The sequence below is a fragment of the Aythya marila genome (genome assembly GCF_965140915.1).
Source record: "Aythya marila genome assembly, chromosome: 3".
In the NCBI taxonomy this organism is placed as follows: domain Eukaryota; kingdom Metazoa; phylum Chordata; class Aves; order Anseriformes; family Anatidae; genus Aythya; species Aythya marila.
In genome coordinates, this window is record NC_139044.1 from 46213440 (window position 1) to 46240012 (window position 26573).

At 35.1% G+C, this 26573-nt stretch overlaps 1 protein-coding gene across 2 annotated transcripts in view; it reads left to right on the forward strand.

The window, feature by feature from the left end:
* Positions 1-26573, forward strand: part of PDE10A (phosphodiesterase 10A) — a gene marked incomplete at its 5' end in the record, with an annotated part of 178855 nt that overhangs the window by 113897 nt on the left and 38385 nt on the right. For both annotated transcript variants that reach the window (XM_082756336.1, XM_082756337.1), the window contains 6 exons: positions 12475-12615; positions 15261-15416; positions 18103-18153; positions 19439-19497; positions 22059-22110; positions 25107-25249. In XM_082756336.1, coding sequence (XP_082612462.1) covers positions 12475-12615; positions 15261-15416; positions 18103-18153; positions 19439-19497; positions 22059-22110; positions 25107-25249 — 602 coding nt within the window. The remainder of the gene's footprint in view (positions 1-12474; positions 12616-15260; positions 15417-18102; positions 18154-19438; positions 19498-22058; positions 22111-25106; positions 25250-26573) is intronic.

The window sequence follows — 26573 nt, forward strand, 5'->3', positions numbered from 1 at the left end:
TTTTAGTTTAATAATTGGAATAGCAATGACTGCAATACTGTTTTGTCACTTAACATTTCAAATTCCTTTTTTTTTTTTTCTTTCTTTTTGTATCCAAGTCAATTTGTACAGTTACCATTACACAAGATTTTGTAGTTACTTTAAATGGCTGCAGAGAAGGAAATACGGTTTATACTTCACTAAGTTCCATCAACTTAAAAATCACAAGTTGGCAGAAATGTTGTATCTTTCATTTGTTCAAGAAACAAATTAAGTTCTTCTAACTGACTAGAGGGGAAAACATTTATTTATTTATTTTTCCTCACTGGTTTTGTTTCCTTACTTTACATAGTCAATTTACATTTTGTAGCCCATTAATCAACTCAAGAGCAAAGTCCATTAATCTTTGCTCTTTGTGAAATGATTGCATTCAGGAAAAGGGAAAGAATGCCACTTCTGAAATAATAAAAAAAGTGAATTCAAGATATACAAACCTGCAAGTGACTTAAGCCCTGCCTGAGAATATTTTTAACTTGTTCAAATAGACTGTCTAATTAGAAGGCCCATATAGAGATTTCTTCAAAGTAAGAAGTGGAAATGGGTTCTGTGTATTTTTTCATTTCAAGATTATTTAATATGATGAAGTTTACCAGCTGTATTCTTTAGAAATTGGTTTTGATCTGTGTTCTGTAAATACAAAGATATTGTGTATTTTAACTACTGTTTTACTAAGGGTGATAATTTAAGTAATGTATTCATCCTCTGTGTTAGTTGATGACAATTTTCACTTTAATGCAAACAGTCACTGAAGACAGGAACTTGCAGGAACTGAAACCATCAGTTCTGAATGCACAGTACTGGACAGCTTCAGGGGCAGTAATTGCATGCCAACTAAGCAATAGGTACATCTCTATAATTGATTTTAAAACATTACAGTAAAATTAACTTTACAGAATAAGACCTAGACAATTCTTACTATGGTGAGGTTTTTAAAGTTAGATTTGTGTGGCATAAAAGGGGTAAAAGGAACTCTTCCCAGTCTCCCTACCATGGGCACTTTCTGACCTTCTGCTTTGTGTTTGTGTGTGGTTTGTTTGTTTGTTTGTTTTTAATAGCCTATCAAGCAATTGAATGAATCTGCTTCCCAGTATAACTTTCCTGCATAAAGTTCCAACTACTAAAAACACACATTGACTTTATTAACCACTGCTATGTAACTGCATCTCCCAAAATGGAATGTTCCTGATGTAGTTTTTATAGGGACTGATCCCAAGTTCTTTGAAGTTAGTGTGAGATTTTCCATTCACATTAGTGGGCTCTGTGCCAGTCCCATGTTTGTAGTCTTATAAATAAATGGTAATGCATTAGCCTGCTTTTTGTAGGAAATTGCCATTGAAAATTAATTTGGTTATCTTTGTCTCTTGAATATTTAATCTAAAGGATGTGTCCAAGATATTAACCATTGGTCAGCAAGTACTGGTAATGTATAAATAAGTCTCTGTTAAATGGGAACAAAAAGATTCTGCATAGTGTAAAGTCAGAAAGGGGCTAATTCTTTAAGCTGAAGTTAACTATTTTGTTTCAAAAATTACAAAACCCTGTAATTAGTGTAGACAAAGTAAAGTAAGTACTGAACACGTATAGCCACATATTAAAGAATAGCTTCTATTTTTTTTGTGTCAATTTTTGATGCTTGATTTGAGATTTTAATTTCTCAAATCCAGAAAAATCGAAATGTTTCCATTTTAGCATTTTTTTTGATTAAAAAATATGCATATATCTCCTTGTATTTATGCAGTCAGCAACCTTATGCATACCTGATGTGACAGTTATTTTCACCATGCTTTCAAACAAATAATTTGTGCCTGCATACTGCTTTTCTGGAGCGTGTGTAGATTTTATTTATTTATTTATTTTTGAGAACTAAGTATTGAGAGGGGATTGTGTCAAAATGGAGGAAGACTGATAATAAGTTAGATACCTACCTTATCCTGAATAATTCTCTAGTGATTTTTGTTCTGACTTAATTTTGTAAGGGACCTTAGGATCAAAACCAGAGCTAAAGCATTAACTCTAGTTCATTTCAGCTCTCACTGTCCATATGTATAAGTATACTTGTGCCTGTTTAAAGAAATCCAAACATGAGAATTTTGAGGTGCTAATCTGTTCAGCTGGGGAACATTTTCGTAATACAAGATTTCCGTAACTGCTTTTAGCCTAAATTAAATAAGGAGTTTCTAATTAGGATAAAAGTTAGCTTCCTTTCGCAGAAATTGTAGGCATTTACAGAGTGAAAACAAGCAAATGATTACTGCATACTGTGTGCTATTATTTCTTAATATTGAGAGATTGCCCTATCATTGCAAATCTTCTTTCATAGCTTACTAAGATTTCTTCGTAAATCTTTATTTGGTGCAATTTTTAATATAGACAGCACTTCTCTATTATATTAGAGCTGAAAGCATCTTTGTTTAATGTAAAGATAAGTTTGGCCTTTTTCTTTTTGCAAAGCATAGGTGATACTTTTGCTGTTAAAGGAGGACCTTGTTTTGTAGAAAGAGTTCCTTTGCCATTTAACAGGACATGGTAAACACCCTGTTGCTGAAGGTGTTTTAAGGACACAGCAGAATTCAATAGTATATCATTACTTTGGGCTTTTGTGAGTTTGTTAAAGTACCTGACCACATATTAGGTTTCTTTATAGCCTTGTTTTCTTTCTCTCTGTTGAAGGTAGAAACATACCTTGAGTCAGATAACAGCAGGATGAGGAAATTTCTAGCTGATGTGTCAGACGGAATGCCTTTGGGATCTTTAGCTGAGTGAATTTGCTTGATATAGAAGGTGCCACACCAATTACATGTTATAGGGCATTTATTTATGCAAGTGTTACTCAGAATTGGTGCCAGAATGAGTGTGGGCAGTTCAGTAATTTTAGTGACTTTCTGGTTGTTCAGATTGCTTGGGAGTTCTGGCACTTGGTGTGCTCCGTGTTAACTGATAGTTCAATTCTGCTGATATTATGATTCTGCTTCTTAAATAATTGCCCCCAAGCAGGTAAGTACCACTCACATGTCCAACTCCTTGCTCCCCCCGTAAAGTCTTTCCGTGTTTCAGAATCTGTTTTTGCATATGCTATGCATCTGGTAAAATAGAGTGCAAAATATGCAGGTGCTGGAAACAGCATGGCTTTTTCATCATGGTAAAAGGATCTGAACCAAACTGTGCTCACTACTTCTGGTTCTTGAACTCTATTACATTGTGCCATGTAGATGTACCTTTATGAATTTATGATTTGCCCATGGCTTACTGCACTTATGCAAATAAAATGATCTTAAATTAGATAACACTCAATTTGAAAATACTATAAACTTGTAGACTGGAAACACTTCCAAATCAAACAGAAATGTTCCACAATTCTTAAGGAAACGACATTATTTTGTTACAGTTCTCTGTTTTATTACTGATGGGGATGAAAATATAGTTCATAGTTCTCATGCTATTACCTTAATTGAATATCATCTTTAAACATGACTTAAAGGATTTGACAGGGTGTGTATGTAAATTAATGTGCCCAAGTACCATGCTAGCTGAGCATGGATTTAAACTCATAAGCTGATATCTTTGCCAGGCAATATTTCTAAAATACTTTATACAGAGTTTCTAATGTATTACTACATTAGCTCATTCTTCAGATGTCTCTTTTTATAGTACTTATTTGTGTAATTCAACACATGATCATATTGATTCTTATGTAAAGCTGTGTGAGTTTGAATTTAATTGGCATATACTTAAAGTAGCTTTTACTAGTTTTTGTGCATGTTACTTAGCTCCTGAAACTGAAAATTGTGTTACCAGCAGACTATCCTTGCTTCATGTAGGAGTTTTCTATGTTTTAAGAAATAATTATGTGGGGCCACAAATCCATGCACACACTGTGCTTCAGAGTGTATGTTATTAAACCATTGTAGAATTTTTAGTCATACAGAATGTTGTTGCTTCTTGACATACAGTGCCACCTAGTGAATTTATGGGGTGATGTGAATAATTAGGAAAAGGAAAAAGAATCTACTCATTGCTAACTGTCTCAAGTTTTGTGCCAACCTGACATACATGATTTTGAGTATGCAGACATCTTCTCTGAGATACGAATGTTTTAAACATGTTTCTAGGTGAAACTCTTCTTATTTGCAAGCAAATTCAGAAAAATTTAGTCTCTATCCTTGAGTTAGTTCTACCACTATGTAAACTTTCTACAGACATAGTGAAAGAAATCTGTTGCTTTCCTGCTTGCCAGAGAATAGTGATGCTCAGCAGAGAGGAAAAGCTCTTGATCAATTACTATTTAACAGTTCAATTTTGAGTTAAAAAATTATGAAACTGTAAGTAAATGAGATGGATAACTGTCAAGATATGTCTTAAAGAAGTTTTGGTCCTGTTTCATTTACTATTCAGCTAGGCAATATGGTGAAATAGTCATGATGAAAATACCACACGTAGAATACAGATCTAGTCAGAGACTAGGTAATTTGTGGTTCAGTATCAAAATGGCAGGTTATTTTGTACAAATCCTCAAGGATTTATCCAGGATCTGGTTTTGCTCAGTATATTCATTGATGCATGGATGAAAAGCTTATAAAATTTGCATCTAGTGTGAAATTGGGAAGGACTTCAGATGTTCTTATACAGAAAGATTAAAATTCAAAACGATCTTTAGAAAGTGGTCTGAAGAAACCAGACAATAATTTGGTGAGGACAAATTCCAGATTCTGCATAGATTGTATATCTCTGTAGTTGATGATTTTGAGAAAGATTCTGAGAGTTGAAGTGAATCTGAAAGTAAACACGAGCCAACTACATCATCGCTATTGTAAAAGAGACATCGTGCTGTGTATCAGAAGTCTAGTCTTCACAACAAGTAATTTTCCTGTTACTCTGTACTCTTGTTGTGTTTTCAGGTGGAAAAATATGTCTGGTTTAAGCACTTCACTTTAATTAAAAAGTGGAAGGGCTGAAGAGGGCCCAAAAGAGAACAGAGAGAATAGTCAGGAAACAGAAGAACTGGCATTGCAGTTCTTCTGCAACAACAACAACAAAGTTGAGGGGTGAAGATATGCCTGGGTAAGGCAGAGATTACCTGGGTAAGGTAATTTTCTATATATTTATGGTATATAAGGCAAGAAGTAGGAGGGTTGGATTAGGAAAGCTTCCTCAACTGCATCTGTAATGAAGCACTACAGTGTGTTGCTTGTGAAAGCTCAGGTACCTTCACCCTCGCAAGTCGTTTGAGAGCTGTTTATACAAACATCTTTCAGAAAAATGCTTAGCTGACCATGCCTTAATACAGAGGGGGGTGGAAGAGAGGTGAGTCACTGTAGTTTTCTGTGTCAACAAGCTAGTGTAACTCTTGAGGGAGTTTTCAGTTTTACGAATCAACAGGAGAGTTTTCAGGAATTAAATGAAGTTAATTAACACTATTTAAAAGAATACAAATATTAAAAACAAAACAATTACTAGTTGTTTTACAGCACATAAATGCATTGTTTTCATTTCACAATTATCTAACGTTTGTATATTTTCCCAACATACCTGCATAATATAGAGTTTAAAAATGCAAATCTCTCAAGTACTTGGTTAGCTTTAAAGAAGGAAATAAGAGATTGTTTTAAAAATTATTAAAATGGGTATAATTTTTTCCCTTTTATCCTTTGTGTGCTTCTTGCAGCAGAATTGCTGCACTTGTGCTTAAACTCAGGACATAAATGCCTATAGGTCTTTAAGATTTTAGCATGGTAACATTGGCTACTATGTCAGTTTAGCCAGTTTACAAATCCAAGCTTTTTTTCCCGTGGATGCTTCCCAAATTTTTTCTGTTTTGTTGGTTTTCTTGGTAATAATTGCTTATTGTGGTAAGCTTTGTTCCTGCAAAAACTGGTCTTAAGGAGCAGCCTTAATACCTATCTACAATTAATTGTATCATCACTAAGCTGTATGGTCTTATGTTTGCTGTTGCATCCTTTACTAAGAGGAAAAAATTGTTACTATCACTAAACAGTAAGGGATGTGAGCTGCAAATACTATTAAGCTCACTTAATGTCAACTTGCTGAATTTCCATTTCTCTTTATTTTTTTTTTCCCCAAGCATCAATTTGTATAGCAATGTTGTAGTATTAAGAATTTCATTTTATGTCAAATGAATATTAAATCATTTTCCATTAAGCATTTTCAGGGCTGGTTTTATCTGCAAAACTCACAATGAGAGTCACTCGTAGCTCCAAAACAACTAGTTAATGGAACGCTTATGATGTGTGTACTTTAACCCTCATTCTTATCATTAAACCTGGTACTTATCCAGACCTCTTTGCTACAAAGATCTCTTAGAAAAAAAAAAAAAAGATTGGTATTTGTTATAAGAAATATTGTTGGTAGAGAATAAACAACTGAGCAGTTTGGGAAATGCAAACAATACATGTTTGCAGTTCTGCAGTTCAAATCCAGACAAACCTTATATAGCTGGTTGAATGGTGCCTCACTTTTTTGGATTGGGATTTGCTGTTCTGATATATTCCCATGGGCTACACCCCAACAGCCACTAGAGGAATAACATCGCTTACATCTATAGTTGACCTCATCAGAGGAGCCAAAGACTAAGACTGAAAGCACCTGAAAACTGTGGGTAGTTTCTTATCATTGGAGGAACATCTGTCAGGAGAAGCTGATGGTATGTGTTATGAGACTTCGGCTGCTCCTCCTCATCTTTTCTTTTATTGGGATTTTAATCTTCTGTCTCTGTCAAGCATTACATTTCACCAGAAAAAAAAAATAATAAAAAATTAAAAAAAAAAAAGTAGGGCCAAGATATCACAGCATGACGAGATGAGTAACAGTTGTGCTTCTTGTGGATTCTCTTATCTGCTGAAAGTGAGGAGTGCTGAGGTTTCTGTTTCAGCCACAGTAAAGTGGTTTAAGATAAATTGCTTTGTAAATTCAAAAGACTAAGCGCAAGGCACCAAGGAATGAGCATCAAGAACCATATTATGGCTTTATGGGTACATACTAGTTTTGTTATGCATCTGAAAGCCAAATTTACTGTCTTTTGCTTGTAATTGAGAATGCTGTCATGATGATATTCATCATGAACAGATTACAGTTATGCATTATGCATTCTTGTAGACTGAAAGTCTAGTTAATATATTAGTTAATTAATTATTATTAATATATTATAGAATAGACATGAGAGATTACAATATGTTCATTCACTTAAAATGCCTGTGAAATACGAAAAGATGAGTTTTGTTACATTTGTCTCTGTTCAACAGTGGCCAGACCTGGGGGTGCTGGTTGATGAGAAGCTCAACATGAGCCAGTAATGTGCACTTGCAGCCCAAACAGCCAACCATACCCTGGCTGTATCAAAAGAAGCATGACCAGCAAGTTCAGGGAATGATTATCCCTCTCTACTTGGCTTTCACGAGACCCCACCTGGAGCACTGTGTTCTGCTCTGGGTCTCCCAGCACAAGAAGGATTTGGAAGTGTTAGAACAAGTCCAGAGGAGATAAAGAGCTGGAGCACCTCTCCTATGATGACAGACTGAGGGAGCTGGGGTTGTTCAGCCTGGAGAAGAGAAGGCTCAGTGTTGATCCTTCCAGTACCTAAAGGGAGCCTACAAGAAAGCTGGAGAGGGATTCTTTATCAGGAAGTATAGTGATTGTACGAGGAGTAATGGCTTTAAACTAAAAGGATTTAGATTAGCTATAAAGAAGAGATTCTTTTCTCTGAGGGTGGTGAGGCACTGGAAAAAGTTGCTTAGAGAAATTTTGGATGCCCTATCCCTGGAAGTGTTCAAGGCCAGGTTGGATGGGGCTTTGAGCAACCTGGTGTAGTGGGAGGTGTCCCTGCCCATGTCAGGTGGGTGGAACAGGAGGATCTTTAAGATCCCTTCCAACCCAATTGAACTATTCTATGGTTCTATGAAAGATGTGGGTTAGTACAAGTTTATGGACTAATTGCAGCTTATATATAGTTATGACAAAATGTGCATGTTTTTTGAATAGTACTGCACAGTTGGAATGAGATTTTAGATTGTTCAGTGACCTTGGACATCAAGGACTGTTTGATAATGCTTAGTTTGATAGTGATGGTTTATCCTTGAACAACCATGCTCTCTACCTGTAGAGAGGGAATAGTTTCAAACATAGTACCTGCTAGGTACTTGGAAGAGGTTTTCCTCGCTGACCTCTTAACAATGTATTGTGGTTTTTTTTGTTTGTTTGTTTGTTTGTCTTTTTCTCTAAAAGAAACAAAACTTGAATCTCTTCTAAGAAACTCTTTTACATTGGTAAAATTACTATAGTATCCATGTGCTTTTTTCAATAGCAAAATACATATTCACAGCTGTACTTCTTTGTAGTAGCAACAGAGGGGTTTGCCAGCCAAACTGTTATTTACACAAGGACCCAGAAAAGACCATGCTGGCAAAAGCAACTTTTGCTAGTGAAACTTCATTGTGTAAACACAGTTTACATTGAAGATCCAGTGAAGGCTGCTTCTGGACAAGAATATGTGTCTGTGTTTTCTTCCTTTCTTCTGTTCTGAGAAGGTGTTTCTGAGAAGAGAAAGTTTTGTGTGTTGCTTTATATTTAATTGTGGGCGGGGCTCAGGAGATCAGTGTGGAGAAGCACTTTTTATATACGTAATTTAAATTGCACAATTACTCTGCTTAGCATCACATATTGCTCTGTTGGCATAAAGAACCAAATATGTCTTGAGAAAAATAAGAAGAACTGTGTTAGTAAAAGTGTTAATCTTTAGAAAGATCAGCTTTGGTCCCTGGTGTCCTGTTAATTTAATTTGACTTGTTCCACTACTTTGACTATGTAATTCAGAGTTTGTGTTTTATCTCCTGAATTTTGCAATACTCTGCAATATGAACCAATTTTTTGGTATCGAACATATAGTGTTATTATTTCTACTATGAAAGTACTATTTCAGTAGTAGGTTTTTTGTTGTTTTTTTTTTTTTTGTTTGTTTGTTTGTTTGTTTGTTTGTTTTTTAATCAAAGCATATAGCTTAGCAGGTCAAATATTTGCAACAGTATGTATTTCAGTATTTCTGTGCCCTTAATGCCCTAAGCCTCTTCCCCTTCCCCAAATGTACTTTCTTTTTTTTTTTTTTTTTTTTTTCTCCAGCTACTGAAGTGCTTTTCTTGGATCTGTTAAGTGAATTTTTTTTTTTCATTCTGTTTAAGTGCATGTAAAATCATGAAACTTAAGCTTATGAGGCAAGTAATAATGAAACTAAGTTTACAGTTAAGAATTGTATGTATCTGTATTTTACTAGATTACAAGAAAGTAAGAATAAATAGAACTTTTTATTCTGGTAAATTGAGCATGCTTATTCTGGCAGATTCAGTGTGCCAATTCAGTGCTTCTGTTGTTGTTTGTTTTTGTATGTTTTTGTTGCCCCCCCCCCCTTTTTTTTTTAGCACATTCTTGTACAGGGTACATAAAATAAACATTCTGTCTTTTCCCATGTCCTTGACTCTTAAAGGCCACTCTTTAAAGAAGCTGTGAGTGTAAAAGGATTTAAAGAATAAGACTAAAATTTGGGATCAGAATAAACAGAGAGATCCAAGATTTTCTGCACTTGTACTGTAATGCAAAACATCAAAATTAGAACAAGTATTATTAGAATGAGTCCAGAGAAGGGCCACAAAGATAACCAGAGGCCTGGGGCTCCCCTCCTATGAAGACAGGCTGAGAGAGCCTGGAGAAAAGAAGGCTCTGGGGAAACCTTATAGCAGCCTTCTAGTACCTAAAGGGGGCCTACAAGAAAGCTGAAGAGGGTCTCTTTATCAGGGAGTATAGTGATAGGACAGAAGTAATGGCTTTATATTAAAAAAAAAAAAAAAAAAAAAAAAAAAAGGTTGTGGATACCCCATCCCTGGGATTGTTCAAGGTTGGGTGAGGTTTTGGGTAACCTGATCTAGTGGGAGATGTCCATACCTGTGGCAGGGGTTTGTGACTAGATGGTCTTTAAGGTCTCTTCCAAGCCAAACCATTCTGTGATTTTATGATTCTATATGGGGTGTATACAGTACAAGTTCAGTAGAGCTTGGAAAAAAAATATCTTTCCTTCCAGCTGCATGAGAATTATGACATAAAGTATGCTAAAATGTCTTGTCAGAGCTAAAATACTTTGTGGCAGCTTTTTTTTTTTTTTTTTTTTTTTTAAGGTTGTTTAATTGCCATCTGTATCACATTAGTATCATGTGAGGAACTGGATGGAAAACACATTGCCTTGTCTTGTGGAACTTTTAAAGACTTCCTGACATTATCCTTAACAGAACAAATACTTCTTTAGTTTTATCCGAATCTTTAGTGTTTTTCTTTTACACTCTTTAATCACCCTAATCATTAGACTACTAAATCTTCTTGGATAAATTTCACAATTGCTATGACCATTAATTCCATACTTTTCTTTGATCATTTGTTTTTACCTCATCCTAAAGTCCAACTTTCTCCTTCCAAAATGATGTCCGTTCCAGCTAAGGTACCTTAATCACTTCAGAAATGGTGCATTACATTGCATCTCCTTAATTTCTGAAAGTCTCAGTGTGTTCTTTTTCAGAATTCTTTAGAATGTTTTATGATGCACCATGCATGTTTGTAGAAGAAGTAAATGATAATTATGAAAGGATACATCTTATATCATCACTTCATTTTCTACAACTGAGACTAGTTGCAGAATTTTCACCTACAAATGATGTATTTTATGTTCTGTGATTCTACAGCAAGTGATAAGACATGGGGAAATAGTCTCAATTTGCACCATAGGAGGTTTAGGATGGATATTAATATAAATTTGTTTACTGAAAGGGTTGTGCGGCAGTGGAATAGGCTGCCCAGGAAACTGGTTTAGTTACTATCCCTGGAGGTTTTCAAGATATGTGTAGATTTGGAACTTAGTCCACAGTGGTGGACTTCAGTACTAGGTTAAAGGTTGGACTACATGATCTTAGAGGTCTTTCTCAACCTTAATGATTCTATGATTCTATGAAAACAACCCCTGTTTAATAATTTATCCCGTTTCACAGGGCTCATGATGGTGGCTATTGACTTATGAAATCTGTCTCACCTTTCCTTCATACCTGAATTTTCTTTCTCTTGTGATCCTTTTGGCTTGCTCTGACTCTAAACCATAACGCAGGGCATTCTGCACTCTGGGTAGTGATCTGTGAAATTTGTATTCAAATGGTAATTGGAGCCTCAGCTAAAATAACAATATAAATAAAAGGTGTGTTTTGTTTTGTTTGTTTTTTAAATCTTAGTTGCTATCTATAAAACAAGGATGGTATTCACTGCCCACAATACAAGGGAGTTAGAGACTACAGGCATAGAGATTGTGAGATATTGAAATACCATAGTAATAATGACCTCACAAGTCTTTAAAGAGGAGAGTGAAATAACAGAAATGCTATTGATTTCATAGTACACAGAATTCACTTAATTTCTTCAAGGAACCAGACCCAAAGATTTTATGGGATTTTTTTTTGTTGTTTCTTCTACTGAGAATTAGCTATACATACAATGACAATTCCAGAGCAAAGCTCCCTGCATACTACTAAGCTGAAGCTGAAATCTTATTAGAAAAAAAAAAAAAAAAAAAAAAGTTATTTTTTCAGTCTTTCAAGGCAATGTTGCATCCAGAGCAACTGGTATCTACAGTACATGTGCACCTGCTTTTGTTTACTGTAACAGAAAATTTTGGAAATTATAAATGTAGCAGAAGGATTAGATGTAATTACTATTGATTATCATAACCATTGATGCCATAGAATCTTGGGAGATGAACCCCTGTAATAGCTGTAATGAAAGCAAAATCTAACGTTAAAACAGATCATTACAAAGGAGTGGCCATTCTTACTAGGAGCTCTAGTAATATGCTGTATAGTGTTGTGTCCCCTTTTAGTACAGGGGATGAATATAGTCACTTGGATTTCAGGAAGTATAATTTAGTAATAATTAAATTAATAATAAATTAATAATAATTTTGAAATTATCTTTCATTTGGGTGAGATAAACAGTAAAAATAAAGATTATCTGTACTTTCTGAGCATTCTCTATTGAAGTAAGTGACTGCATTCTAGAAAAAAATATTTTTTATAAGGCATAATATTTTTCTGTGACTCGAAGTCTTGAACTACATTCAAGGTAAACATAATCCAACTGATATAAGTGCTGACTGACTTCAGCGGAAGAGTTATTCACTGTCTGAATATTGAATGTAGAGTGGGATTTTATATGATTTTGAAAGAGTTACATGGAGTTTTACCAACTATTTTTCATATTCAAAAGCACAAAAACTGTTTCTCTGTTACCTACTTTATTCAATCCTTTGAACTACATATGTATCACAGTGACTCTGTAAATGTAGCCATGCTCTCTAATTACGTTATTTTTTCTTTTTTTCCTTTTTTTTTTTTTTCTTCTAACTAGAGTCTGTGTGTATTTACACCACCAGGAGCTAAAGAAGGACAACCACGGCTCATTCCGGCAGGGCCCATTGCACATGGCACTACAGTATCTGCTTATGTAGCCAGATCCAGAAAAACGTTGTTAGTAGAAGATATTCTGGGGGTAAAAAGCTTTCTGTTTTTAATGAGATGAATACAACATATTAATGGGTTGAATATTTTGATGCTGATATATTTATTGAGCAGAATGTATAACAATGTAATTAACATCTGTCTTGCTACCGAGGAAATAAGTTTTATTTTGGATTAACTTCATGGAGTAAATTCAGAAGATCGCATTCATTTTTATATTTAAAGATTTTTTTTTGTCTTTTATTAGCTTTTTGTTGTCAGATAATAGAAGTAAGGGTATTATAGTTAAAGACAGCACTCAAAACTTCTGTCCTTTTGGTCTTGAAATAATCAATTAGTGTACTGATCCCAAACAAGAAGACTTCCATATAGATAATCAAAGTTTGATTTAATTATAGCACTTAGCTCATACTTAAACGAATGTCAATCACAGTTCTGATTATTAGACAAGATTTACATATGTAACTGATAGCAAAAGGCAGAAATTTATGTATTTATTTAAATATTCAGAAAATCTGTATGTAATATTCTGATAACTCCTGGCACCATGTATGTCTGTCCTTTTTAATTTCTTGGAAAACTTTATTCTCTAGTCATGTCTATGCAGTTGCATAGTTAATTGGGTAGTTAATTGTACTTTATGAGAACGCTTTATGTTTGGCTGATTGTGAGAAAACCAAGACTGTTTAAATTGGTTACTCTTCAGTGTTTTCAGTACTCTTTTGAGTTCTTTTGATCTAGAATAAGAATCTTCTCAAAAGTGATCAAAATTGGACATTTCCATCTCTGTTTTTAAAAGTTTTATTTATTTATTTATTCTATTTTAAATGCCAAATACACATGCTACCTGGTGGACCTCTCAGGTGGCCAGGTGCTGAAGAAGGTAGCCCAAGGGGACTTGAAGTTGCCCCATACTGATGAAGGGATGCTGTTCTCCATGTATGAAAACAAAAAGCAGATGCTACTTTCTCTGTAGTAGAAGTTGGTACTTAGCTGGAGTATCAAGTGTTTCTATGCTGTTAGGTTTTTTCTGTCTATAACATAGAGATACAATAGACAGGCTTAAATCGTCACTGGTAATTTCCAATTAATGTCATGATAGGCTTGTATATTAAGATGGTATGTGTTGATTTTACATCCCTAATACTAAGAAGAGTTAGTGGAGAGGAGTTTTGAGATCTTTGTTGTTTTACAGTATAAGCAGATTATTGACAGAACTCCAGACAAATTTCCTGTTTTGAATTGACTGTTTGGATGTACATAGAGAACATCTAATGTACCTCAATGGGTTGTACTAAGAAGAAAAGATTAACTTCCTTTCACTGTGAAATTCAAATTGTGAACCTCTGTGAAGGCTATGCAGGATGGAAGTTCACTGCAGCAGGGGACTGGCTGTTTTGATTCCCAGTCCAATTTCCCCACTCTGACCTTTCACTTTGGTCCTTCTTTATTCTATTCACCCCTCCAGAAAAGGAAGATTAATTGTGGTGACGTGGTTTGCCTTCCTGTGATTTTAGGATGCAAACTGACTCGTCACCCCTCTTCTGTGGAAGAAAGAATTAAATAGTGAAAGCAGGAGGCTTGTGTTGAAAAGTGCTTCCCACTCTCCATTGCCTTCCAGTTTGTGTGAGGCTGTCATTTGTTCTTAGACTTTCAGGTCATCTTAGTAATTTTCATCTTAGTAATTGTCATTTTAGTAATTAAGGTAGAGATTACTTCCTGTTTTCTTTGAGAAAGGAAAGTATCCCATTCCCCAGTGTAAGTGGGATCAGCCATGAAGAAGAGAGAGTTTTTTAAGCAGAGTCTGCAGAGAACAGCTAGTAAAAATCATGCACAGAAGGACTGTGTGCAACCAAGTGCTTCTGGCATGCTTCAGGTCAGCTAGTTACTGCCTCAACATAAAGGTAGCTTCTCTGGTTTTTGTGAGTTTTCATTCACGAGGAGTTGAAGTTATAAAGTGTTGCATATTACCTACTTAAAGCAAATGTTATACATTTGGGCTTTTTATAGCAGCTGGTAGGTTATTTTTAACATTTATTAATATAAATTGTGCATGGGCTTATTCAGGATGCATAAGCAAGGGAAGGAGAAATACTTTCTCTCATGTAATTTTTTTTTTTGGAAAATGTTTTTCTCCTCAGGAGTCAGTTGAGGATTATAACTCTGTATAACCTAAAGCCTTAGCCTTAGCCTCAGTTTTTGATTTTTATCCTCTTGCAAACACTGCTGGCTGCTTGGTAACACTGAAATCTGAGCAGCCCACTTCATAATTACAAATGCTCTAGTTTTCTTTTTTCTTTGTATGTTTCTTTCCTTCTCTCTTAATCTGGACTGGCATTAGCAATGAAGTGTTGATTTGCTGCCTATGAGAATAAAGAAAATGCATTATAAAAGCAAACCTGAAGCTAATATCACAACTAATTCTAACTTTGTATCACTAAGTTTATCTATACATATAAATTAATGCTGAGAAGATTTTTTTTATGGAACTTTTCTAGTAAATGTCTTAATGCTAAATGTAAATTATGCTGGGAGTTATGATTTTTAGTGAATTTTATCATTAAATATATGTTCCTGCAGATTTGATCAGTCAGGAGGGCGAGAAAAGCACCAATTTATCTTTTATATTAATGTTATGATATTTACATTTTATCAGATTATGTTTACATTTTCTAGGATGAACGATTTCCCAAAGGTACTGGACTGGAATCAGGGACTCGTATCCAATCTGTTCTTTGTTTACCCATCGTCACTGCAATTGGTGATCTGATTGGTATTCTGGAGCTTTATCGTCACTGGGGCAAAGAGGCCTTCCATCTAAGTCACCAAGAGGTGAGGCACCACTTTCCAGAACTTGTTCTGCAAATCCCCCCTTTGCAGCAATGACTAGCACCTCAGCCCTCCACCCTCCAAACTTTCTTCTCTCACTCTTCTTTTTTTTTTTTTTCATATGTGAATTTTATCATCAAATATTTGTCTTTATTGATTATAAACTCAATACAAACTCATTAAAGAAGTTAATGCAAAAGTGCCGAATAAAGCATATCTATGCAAGTGTACATCATATGTCAGAAAAATGAAGTTACTTTATACTGCTAAGTTACACTGGGTCTCAATTTTAACTTTCCAGAAAAAGCTTTATTTTACAGGATGGAAAGATATTTTTGGTTAATTTGTTTTTGATATTGTTTCTCAAGGGGATAGCCCTATTGTGGGATATAATTTTGCTATGTTGTTGCAATCATATAGAAACTCTCTATGCTAGGTCTCATAGGAGAAAGTGATTTTACTTTAAAGTATAAGTGAAGCACTTATTTGCGTACTTATATATATCCACACGCTTGCAGGCACCAAGACGTGTGTGTCTAAGTGGTCTTTTCCAACAGCCAGGCACAAGAGATGTGGTTATCCAGATAGTCTCTCCAGGACTTCTCTCAGGGACGTGGAGAACAAGGGATGCCACCTGTTGAGTCCTCTTGTCTCCTGGTTTCTTTCTAGGTTGGCAGCCATGTGATGGTTTTTAGTCTGTCTTTAGCTTTTAGGAGTTGACATATTTTGTCTCTCCAGTGTGTCCCACCTCTGTGAGTCATCAAGATGTCCTTTTTGATGTGTCGTCATTGTTATTTTTCTCCTGATCTAGATGTCCTCTGAAACTGTGTTTGCATATGCTGGTACTTGGACGACCCGCTAATCTAGATGCCATCACTACATGACATTCATAAAAGCCTCTTCTATTTTTTTCATTCTGGCGTTTCCCCACACAGACACTCCCATCCGTATCCATTTTCCCATTTCCATGACTGTTCTGTATGCTATATGGTGTACTGTATTTATATAAGGCCTGTGCAGTTAAATTGTCCACACATGCCGATTTGTCATTCAACATTGAGTTGTTAGCCAAGGACAAATGAATCTGAAAATGGATTAGATGTCTCAGAGATTTTTGCCTCGTTATGTCCCAGCTACATGCTAAGGTGGCTCAGGACTGTGTCGTTCATTTCTATCTGTGCCCTTCCTCAGGGAAATGAACCTAAATTTAGAGATTAGGACAAAATGGGCGAGTCTTAGCAAGGTCTGTTGTCTTGATAGTGTTACAAGGTCTGTTGTCTTGATAGTGTTATGAGATGTTACATGGAACACAAATGCTCTACACTTTATCTGTACTGAAGAGTAATTATTCTTACACAAAAAGCAGAAAACATGCCAACGAGAGGTATTAAACTAGTTCTCCCAAGGAAGGAAAAAAATAGTAACATTTGTCAATCATATATTCTGTTTATCAGTAACCTAAGAAGCTTAGTGGGATGCAGATATTTGTATATTAGCTAGGCAGTCAGCACATGTGTAGCTTCAGCCTCAGTGTCTCAGCTGGTATCTTTTTTCCAGTACACAGAGGTCATGGCAAGGGGCTGGATTAGTATGGTGGTGCTAGTGTCCCTGTCCACAGAACAACAAAAAGACCAGACACATACCGTGCTTCATTAATTCTGCTTACACACAATGTAGTTATTTTATTTTTTTTAATTTTCTCCTATTACATTAATCATTCTACAATTCAGATAGTCTCAAACATGCATTGTTCTGTGCAAAGCTGTATGAATCTTTTATGTTATATTAAATACATTCTTTAACTGAATTTCATTAATGTTCTACTTGGAAAAGACAGACTACTAAATAAAAATATTTTATTAGTAAATTAAAAATATTTAAAGGTCACTTTCTGAGAGTTCTGAAGCATTCTTTTTGTTTTCAGGTTTCAGAAAGCCTTTGAATACCATTAGCAGTTTTTATTAAATCTGTACAATGTGTTCTGCTTAAAAAAATAAAAAATAAAAAAAATAAAGGACATGAGGAGGGAGGGAATGCAGCAGCAGACTTTTAGTACTTGTGTCCTCTGTGTTCCTATAAAGCTTATGTGTTTCAAGGACAGGAGATTATGCATGGTAGCACATCTTAGTTAATTGCAGTTTACCTGACATTTACTTGAAATGTTGCCTGGAAACTGTCATACTTTAAAACACTAGTCTTGCGATGAGGGATCAGGTCTGTTTCTTTTGCCACCAAAATGGTAGTGAAAGAGACAGTGCCTGTTTACAGCTGGAAATAGTTGTGGCTGAAGAGATGCAGCCCCAGAAAGTGTTATATTTTATTTCTGTAACAGATGTCTTTCAAAAAAATATACATAACATAATTTTTAATGTCCTTGACTCATGGGACATTTGTTTTGATGTTATGTTTCTGACCTGATGGGTTGCCAATACCATTGCTTATGAGCAATGATAACCACCTTTATGACAGAAGTGGAGGAATGTTCTCCAGTGTCTGAATGTATCTTACTGATACTGAAGCTATTGCAAGTATACAGAGATTTTCACAAAATAATTATCTCCTCACAAATTGGTGCTGCCTGTCTTTGTCTAATTCACTTAGCTATACAGAGAAAAATCTAAAATCTAATGTAAATTGTGTGACATTTTCAATGTTTGTTCAGATTTGTTTGTTTTCTCTTTTGTTTCAGGTTGCAACAGCAAATCTTGCATGGGCTTCAGTAGCAATACATCAAGTACAAGTAAGTGTGGGTTGATTTTCATTTTTTTTCATTATGTAGCCATTCTGCCAGGACTTGATTGGTAGAAATATGGATTATGTTCAAACTTAAATGGTGTCACTACTAAAACATTGATTTAAGGCCCTTCCCAGATCCTGAAAAAGTATGCTTAAGTTTCTGGTGTCTATTGATATAGTTCTCTCCACTTGCAACCATGGAACAAATGACTTAATAAATAACATTTTTTTTTTATTCCTTTGATTTTAAAGAGAAAAGAAATTTTAGTGAAGTAGATAGATAATTATTGAAGTGGAATTGTAACAACTTTACAGTATTTTGTTTGTTTGTTTTGTTTTGTTTTGTTTTGTTTGGAAGAAGGCAACTGCCAGGCCGCCTGGTTCCTCACATAGTAATCAGTTTGAAATTATTAGGTGTTGCTAGTTAAGCCTGCTTTAAGCTATCCTTGCTAGCTGCTTCATGGTTCTCCAGCTACTCCAACTAAGGATGTGCTTAATGAAGCTCCACAAACTGCTATCTCCTGTAGCAAATCCCAACAGCTTTACTGAGAGGTATTGTTCCTTCAGCTAACAGAAGATAGTAGCACTGAATCTAAACATATTCCATCAGCACTCAGAAGATACTGAAACAAGTTCATCTGTCAAGTCACAGAAGGAAGATTATTACATTATTTTTTTCAAGATGTCTTTTATGAACCTCACAGAAGGCTTGCACAAAATTTCCTGCTTTTCTTTTCAAGACTAATATTTGCCACCTCATTGCTGGAAATCATTTACTTCGTTTAGTGTGATCATTCACCCTGGCACATACAGAAAGAATTTACTGGCCTTGGTTATTGTGTACTAGTAGAATTGTAATTGCATGCAGTTGCAACTTCTCATCACTTTATAATACTGACTCACTCTTAAACAGTAAAGTCTTTCACATCTAAGAAAACAAAACATAAAAAACTTAGTTTAAGCCTGCTCATTGTTCATTTTCATTCCTTTCCCTTCAGCTCTTGCAGGCCAAAGGAGAATACTCACCCTACCCAGGTTCTTGCCTGGGAAGAATGTGGGACTTCTGATCTGGAATTAGGCCTTAACTACTAGGCTACAAAAGAGATAGCTAAGATTGAAGCCCAATACACAAATCCTACTATTAATTTTATACAATGGTGTAATATATCTATACACTAGGAGTGGTATTTTTTTAATACAAATCAAATGGGTAGACCACATGACTTCAGGTTCCCTCTGACTTCAGTGTTCCCCTGGAACAAATGATAACACAATCTGTTCTTCCACAGGTGTGCAGAGGCCTTGCCAAACAGACTGAACTGAATGACTTCTTGCTTGATGTATCGAAGTAAGTATGATTTGCACTATAACCTCATCAGTCTACTTTGATGAGCTTTCTAATTTGAACAGGTGAAGAGGGCAGAAAAACTTCAGCACAGAGCTAAGAATGAATGATGTAGGTGGCAGTGGTGTATTGCTGTTATACTGCTTTATTCCTATGACAGAAGAAAATGTAAAATCCAGTTATAATGTATAGAATTTATTTACATTTGTGGTCTTTAGCAAGTTGTTGTTGTTGTTGTTCCCCCCACACCCGTTGGATTTAAACGTGGCTCTGCATGCCAAAAGAATAAACAGGTGTCATTTCTTGTCAGGGTCAGTTTTAGAAGGTTTGTATGGATTTTTTGAAAATTTAGTCAATTTGTTTCAGCACTTCCCTCCTAATTTTTTGACCTCTACATGCATGTATAAGTATATATGCATAAGTATACACACTTCAAGGGTATAACCTTGAAGAATCAGGACTGTCACACGGTTGTTCATCTCTGTGTTTTCTGGAGACTCTGTTTTTGTTTTCAAAGAACTGTAACTGTGTATGGTATATGTTATTTTAATTTCTCATCATGATAAATGAAAGATTAAGCTGAAAACCATGTAGAAGTATGAAAGTTTGTTCTAAAACTTGTGAAGTCAATTATGTGTTCTAATCGATCTTCTTGTCCTTCATCCCTTTTCCTTTGTTACTGTTGCAAGCATCTTTAAACAATAGAGATAGTAAATTAAAATAATTAAGGGTTGGTGGTATTGTTTTTTGGGTCTTGATGAATAGTTCTCAAGCTGATAGGATTAAAGGATGTCCAGCATGCCTCTGCCATAACTCAGAAATGCAAATACAGGGAGTTGAATCACTTCTGCCGCAATGGGAGATGATAGATTGGTGGAAGGAGCCTGCCTCTTGCATGGAGGGCAAGTAGGCTGTACCCAGATGTTTTTCCTACATTTTGGTCCTAGAAATGTTTTTTTGTTTGTTTGTTTGTTTTATTTATTTTTTAATTTCAGCTTATTTTTAGAGTGTATCTCCTAAAGAGCATTCTCATCATTCCCTTGTCAGAGCTATTCAATTGCTGTGGTGTCTTGCACCATTACATTCCTTTGCACAGTGGTTGTCTGCTGCTAGCATCTGTACTGAGCTAGTTTACCTGTGAACACTGGATTAATCTAGCCAAATTTAGTGGCTGGCAATTTACTTTTGGTAAATAATACTGAATTTGTTTTAAAGAATTTTATATTTTAAAATTTTAAGATAAAAAATTACAATAAATACTGCAAATATTTAATAGATTTTTCTGCAAAAAAAGTATTATCAATTGTTAGAAAATAGCATTATCAATTGTTAGAATATTTTAATTTTAACAAAAAAGAAAGCCTATGCTTTGAGAAAAAAAAAAAAGGAATATCATTTAACACTTTTATCAATTTCATGTAGGTAAAGAATTGCACTGGCAAGGAAATACTCAGTTTGCTTTTAGACACGGTCTGTACATGTTCTTATATGGAAAGAGGATTTCCTATTCAATGAGAAATTAACTACTATGCACTGTCAGTAGGACATCTTCTATAACATTGTAGAAAGGGCAGGGTATATAGTGCTCCACCTCTTCATGTCTCTGAAATTTTAAGACATTGTATTATACACCTGTATTATATGTTTTATATACCTTTTCACTAGACCCAAACAGAAGTGAGCTGTATATGTGTGCAAGGCCATGGGAGAATGTCTTTCTGTCTCTTCGGAGCATTGTAATCCAAGGGTTATTAAGACTTGGAATGTGGAAGATTTGATTTAGGCCTCTTTTACTAATAAGCTTGACCTTTATCATTCAGTGTTCTTGGCTGTCCTTGGGCAGTTACCCCTTCACTGTGAAACTGAGATAATTTTTTTTTTTTTTTTTTTTTTTAAGTCACAAGATTAGTCTTCTGCAACACCAATATGCAAACACCCGGGCTAATAAAGAATACTCATTAAAAGTTTCATAAATTGTTGCTTTTAAATACTATTAAATAGTATTTAAGTAGATTAATATGATACGAATTTAGTTACAACACATGGTATTTATTAGTTCTCAGTACATAATCCTCTATGCATAAACCTAATGAGACATTTTGAATACATGTGCAGATAATGTTATATATCTGTAGTGAACAATGGAAGAGATGGTTGTGGTTTTTTTTGGTTTAATGTATATCTTCTGGATTGCTTTCCCTTTTTGCTTCTCCTTTTAAAATTTTAAGTGTGTAAAAGATGGCAAAGCATTTTGATACCTTTTTGGTGTTGCCCAGTCAGGGCCTGTTCAATTCAAGACAGACAATGTTTGGTAGTCTTTTTCTTTTTCTAAGGAGTTCTGTCATTATTGAATAATGGCTTAAAGGAACAGATCTAGTAGGACCATTGCTGAATTCCTTGTGCAATAGAAAGCAAGTAAATGGTTTTCAAGATGCAAACATTTTTTCTCACCTATTTCTATTAACTATTCAGTTAATTGAAAAGAGCCCAACAAGAGCCCACAACAGTCATTTGAGAAGTGTTTAGCTAAATGCAAATATTAACTGAGTCTTCTTTCTTTACAGAACATATTTTGATAATATAGTTGCAATAGATTCTCTACTTGAACATATAATGGTAAGTTCTGTTTTTTCCCTTCTAACTTGTTTAATTTTGGTTATTAAAATCCTCCATTCTCCTTTCCTTAAAGTAAGACATTACACATCATTGAAATGTCTGAGCTGTTTGTGATGGATACATAATACAAACAAAATTAACATCTCTATATGGAAGAGGAAAGTAAGGTGTCAGCTCGATTTTGATTGTTGCAATAACTTCATTTCACAGCTTTCATAAGTAATGACACAATACTGTCCTTGAACTATGTCATTACTATTGCGTGTTGAAGGTTTGAAACTTGTAACAAAAAGGTTTTTGTTTTTCTTATTACTTCAACCTGTTGTCCTTTCTCCTAAATTCAAGTTTTCTACATGCTGCAAAACATTCCTCAGGAAGTTGTCTGTAGGAAGTCAAACATTATTTCTAGCGTATTTGTTCCAGCTGCTGAATGAGATGTGCAAGACATTACATCCCCTTTGCTTTGCAGAAGTATTTACAGACATAACAGAAGAGTCAGTCAATATTTTATAAAAAACAAACAACAAACAAAAAAAAACAACATGAAAGCCAAATCCAATGAAATAGCTAACAGACTGTGTTTAATCAATGAATTACATGACGTACAGTCAAGAAACAGATTACAATTTTTTGAATCATTTTCAAATTTGGAATTATTTCCTGAACAGTGTCTACAAATATCTGGTGGACTGGTTGGTTGTAGCACATTTTGAATGTTTAAGAAATGAATTACACTTTTTAGCTTCAGGCACATTCATTTAATACTGCAGTTCTTTTCCCTAAATGTAAATCTTAATCATATCTCTGATACTATTAGTTCAATATGCATATTCAAATGTACTCTCCAAGAGTATTCCAACATATGCCCTAATCTTCAAAGTGATATTCTTAGCTGCAGTATTCCAAGACAAGAAACAAAAAATGCAAACAATATAAAAGTGCTTTTACTTAGAAACTTGAATTAGTTATAGAAAATATTTTGCAGTTTTTGTCTTATTCTAGTTAGTACATTGTCAAGACTTTTGCACATAGGATACATTTCTGAACACTGACTTTTCCAGTTTAAATGAACTGCTTAATAATTGCTTAACATTTAAAAGAACTGATGTAATATAACATACAGCATTGAGGACGAATATTCATATTCTTCCCTGTTCTTCACTGTGAAGAGAGTTCTGATGGAAAACACGTTTGGCAGTAAAATATGCTTACTCTTTCCTTGTCTTTTCAGAGACACTTGGCTGTATCCTGGTTCTGCATTTTAGCCTGTATAGATGCTTCATACTCAGCTTCCTTTTTAATCTGTAGTAGTTGGCTGTTTCTTGGGCCAATTAATTGAATTACATTTGCACACATTGCCATTTTATGAGAGTGTGATTGTATCATTATGTGGCATATTCTGTGTCTCAGAGGGACAGAAGAGTGACAGTCAGTTTCACTTCACTACTTCAATATTTCACAAAAGTTATATCTTAGCTTGCACTCTCCCTGTTTTACCCTGCTCTGATGGACCAGAAGAAAACAGCAGGATCTTTCTAGCCACAGATTCTTTCAATATTGGAGAGCTCTCCAGCTAGTAAAGTCTAGATGGTTTCTGTGCAGTGCACGTTACATAGCTCATATGACAGTGGAGTAAAGCTTCACAGCCAGTGATTTACCATCTCACAGGTTTTTCCTGCAAAGGTCTAACATTTGTCTACTTCCATTAACACGAAATGAAATGTTTTAGGCTGGGTGTTTTTTTTTGTTGTTGTTATTGTTTGAAAGATGAGAGTGAGAGAGAGAAAAAAAAAAAAAAAAAAGAGTTCATTCATACAGAAGGCCTGAGAAGTCTCAGCTGTCCTCCCTGCATGTCCTACACACCAAAGACGAAGGAGTAATCATAATTAGTCTCTTTCTTTGACTGAATATATACATGTACAATTGAGAGAGAGAGAGAGAGAGAAAGACACCTTAGACCTTTCTATAATATGCAGTTACTATACTTTCTGAGCAGATAAGAAAAGCAGGAGATGTACCTGAATAGGACAGAGCACATTCTTGAACCTGAGTATGTATCTTAACACAGTGATACTCATGTGACACAATCAACAGTCTTTCCTAGCTTTCCTAGTGTTCTCAGAAAGTCCATCCTAAGTCTGAGAAACCTTTCAGTGAAATTCTGCTGTGTTCCTGGGACAAAGTTCTGTGCTGACTGGCGATTAGTTTTGCTGAGATGAAAGTACCTAGCTCGAAGTATGATAAAGGCCGTGAAGGTATATTATTATACTGTGGTACTTGACTATGGGTGGTATCTTGGGGCCTTTATTTAGTTCATGAAGAACTTACTAGCTCTCAATTTTTGAATTTTTGTCCAAGAACTGTCCCTAGTATCAGGAGTTTGCATCTATTTCCCATACTGCTGCAAGTGGTAATCTATCATGACATTTCTAATTTTCCTCTGTTTATTTTTGAGTGTCACAGGCACATTTACATGTTTGTTTTTTTTTTTGTTTTTTTTTTTTAGAAACAAACACTAGACTCTCTGTTATGTCTTCCTTCACTGGATATTCACCATTATATTTGCACTGAAGACACACAAAAAAGCCAAAAAAATGTTCTTAAATCTTGCTATATACTGTCTATTTAAAATCACATGAAGATGAATAATTTCTAAAAATAGAGGGAAAGGTACCATTATGAAAAGCATTCCTTGTACTTGAAATACAGTTAAATTAGAAAGCCTTTTCTCTTTTAGCAAACATTCAAGCCTCTAAAGATAGGTCTGCATTTCTCAGAAAGATCACATTAATTTACAGAAAATTTTGAAAAAGCATATCACACTTTCCTTTTGAATTGTGTCCTAAAATATTGCTGTGAAGGTGGATGCTGCTTCAACCAGGTTTTCACATTGGATAAGTTTTTCAAACTTCTAAGGATTTATGTTTTTATCAGACAAATAACTGAAGATAATCTAACCCATGACCATTAACTCTAGTTTTGTCTTTTGTCTGTAGATATATGCAAAAAACCTGGTGAATGCAGATAGATGTGCACTCTTCCAGGTTGACCACAAAAACAAGGAACTGTATTCAGACCTTTTTGATATTGGAGAAGAAAATGATGGGAAACCGGTTTTTAAGAAGACCAAAGAAATAAGGTAAGAGTAGCTAGCAGAAGAATGCTGTTTCATTATAACTACAGATGTGCAGGCATTTTATTACCCAGTCTCTGTGCCTATCTGCAGGTACCCTGACAATACTTGTCATACTGTGATATCATTCCCACCAGGACCCGCCTCCAGAAGGTAGTACTTCTGGGAATGACATTGCAGTGCCATCGAAACAACGTCTCTGAAGCTATAACGTCACTCCTGGAAATGCCGTCTTCCGGAGGCGGTCCTTTTGGAAATCATGTTGGGAAAAAAACAGAGGTGTTCTGAGGTAGGTAAAGGTGCAGGTAAAGGTGCACCTAATCCATAGTTCTGCCAGTATGGGACAATTTTTCCCAAGAGGGTTCCCAAGAGGAATTGAAATTAGTGCTATTCAAGCACATCCAAAGCAAGGAAACACAATTTGTACTTCCTACGGATGGATTAGGCATACGTAGAATCTCGTATGAACTGAAAATTGGTTTTGAAGATTTTAGGTTCAGTACTTTAGTTTAAATTTTTCTCATGTGAATTTAGAGTATTTTAAAACTTTCAAAGAGCTGTGATTCTGAAGTGTGCTCAGAATGGTGAAATTGATGTGTGTTTCTGGTTCATGCCACAAGTGTATAGTTTGTACATGTATGAATATTTTCAATGAAAGAGGTGAAATGCAAAAGTAATTAAAACATTTTTCACTTTTCAAAAATGACAAATAATAGATATACAGGTTTGAAACCTGCAGCTTCTTAAAAATATACGACAATATACTGCATTTAAATTTTATTAAAATACTCAGGCAGCAGTGAATTTCTCAGAATTCTTTTCAATTCCTCCTTTTACTTTTGAAGTTCTGGGCCAAAGTGAAATGTGATTCATGTCTTCATTTGGACTCCTTTAGACAAACTTACTCCCACTTACTACATTGTATGAGTGCAAGTGGAAGGAGTCAAAAATTAGTGCAATTTACATACTGACAAGCAGTGAGGCGGTGTACAGTAGGAAGGTGGCCTGTTTTAACATACACTTTCATACTCCTTGATAATTGCTTTTCTTGCTTATATCTTTGTCTTTTCTGCATGAAAATTATTGAAACGTTGACTGAGTTACAAGAGTATGAGCCATTTCAAGGGTGATGTATACTGAGAGAAAAGTATAACCTAATTATCTGTAAGAAAGTGACATTGAGTCACTCATCAGCAAAGGGTCTGAGTTGGTGTAATGTTCATATCATAAGAAACAGCAGGAGAAACTAATACAGGTGTACAGGGTGAAATCCTGTCAGCTTTGTCACCAGCTTCAGCAGGGGCAGGAGGTATGCTTAGATTTAAAAGAG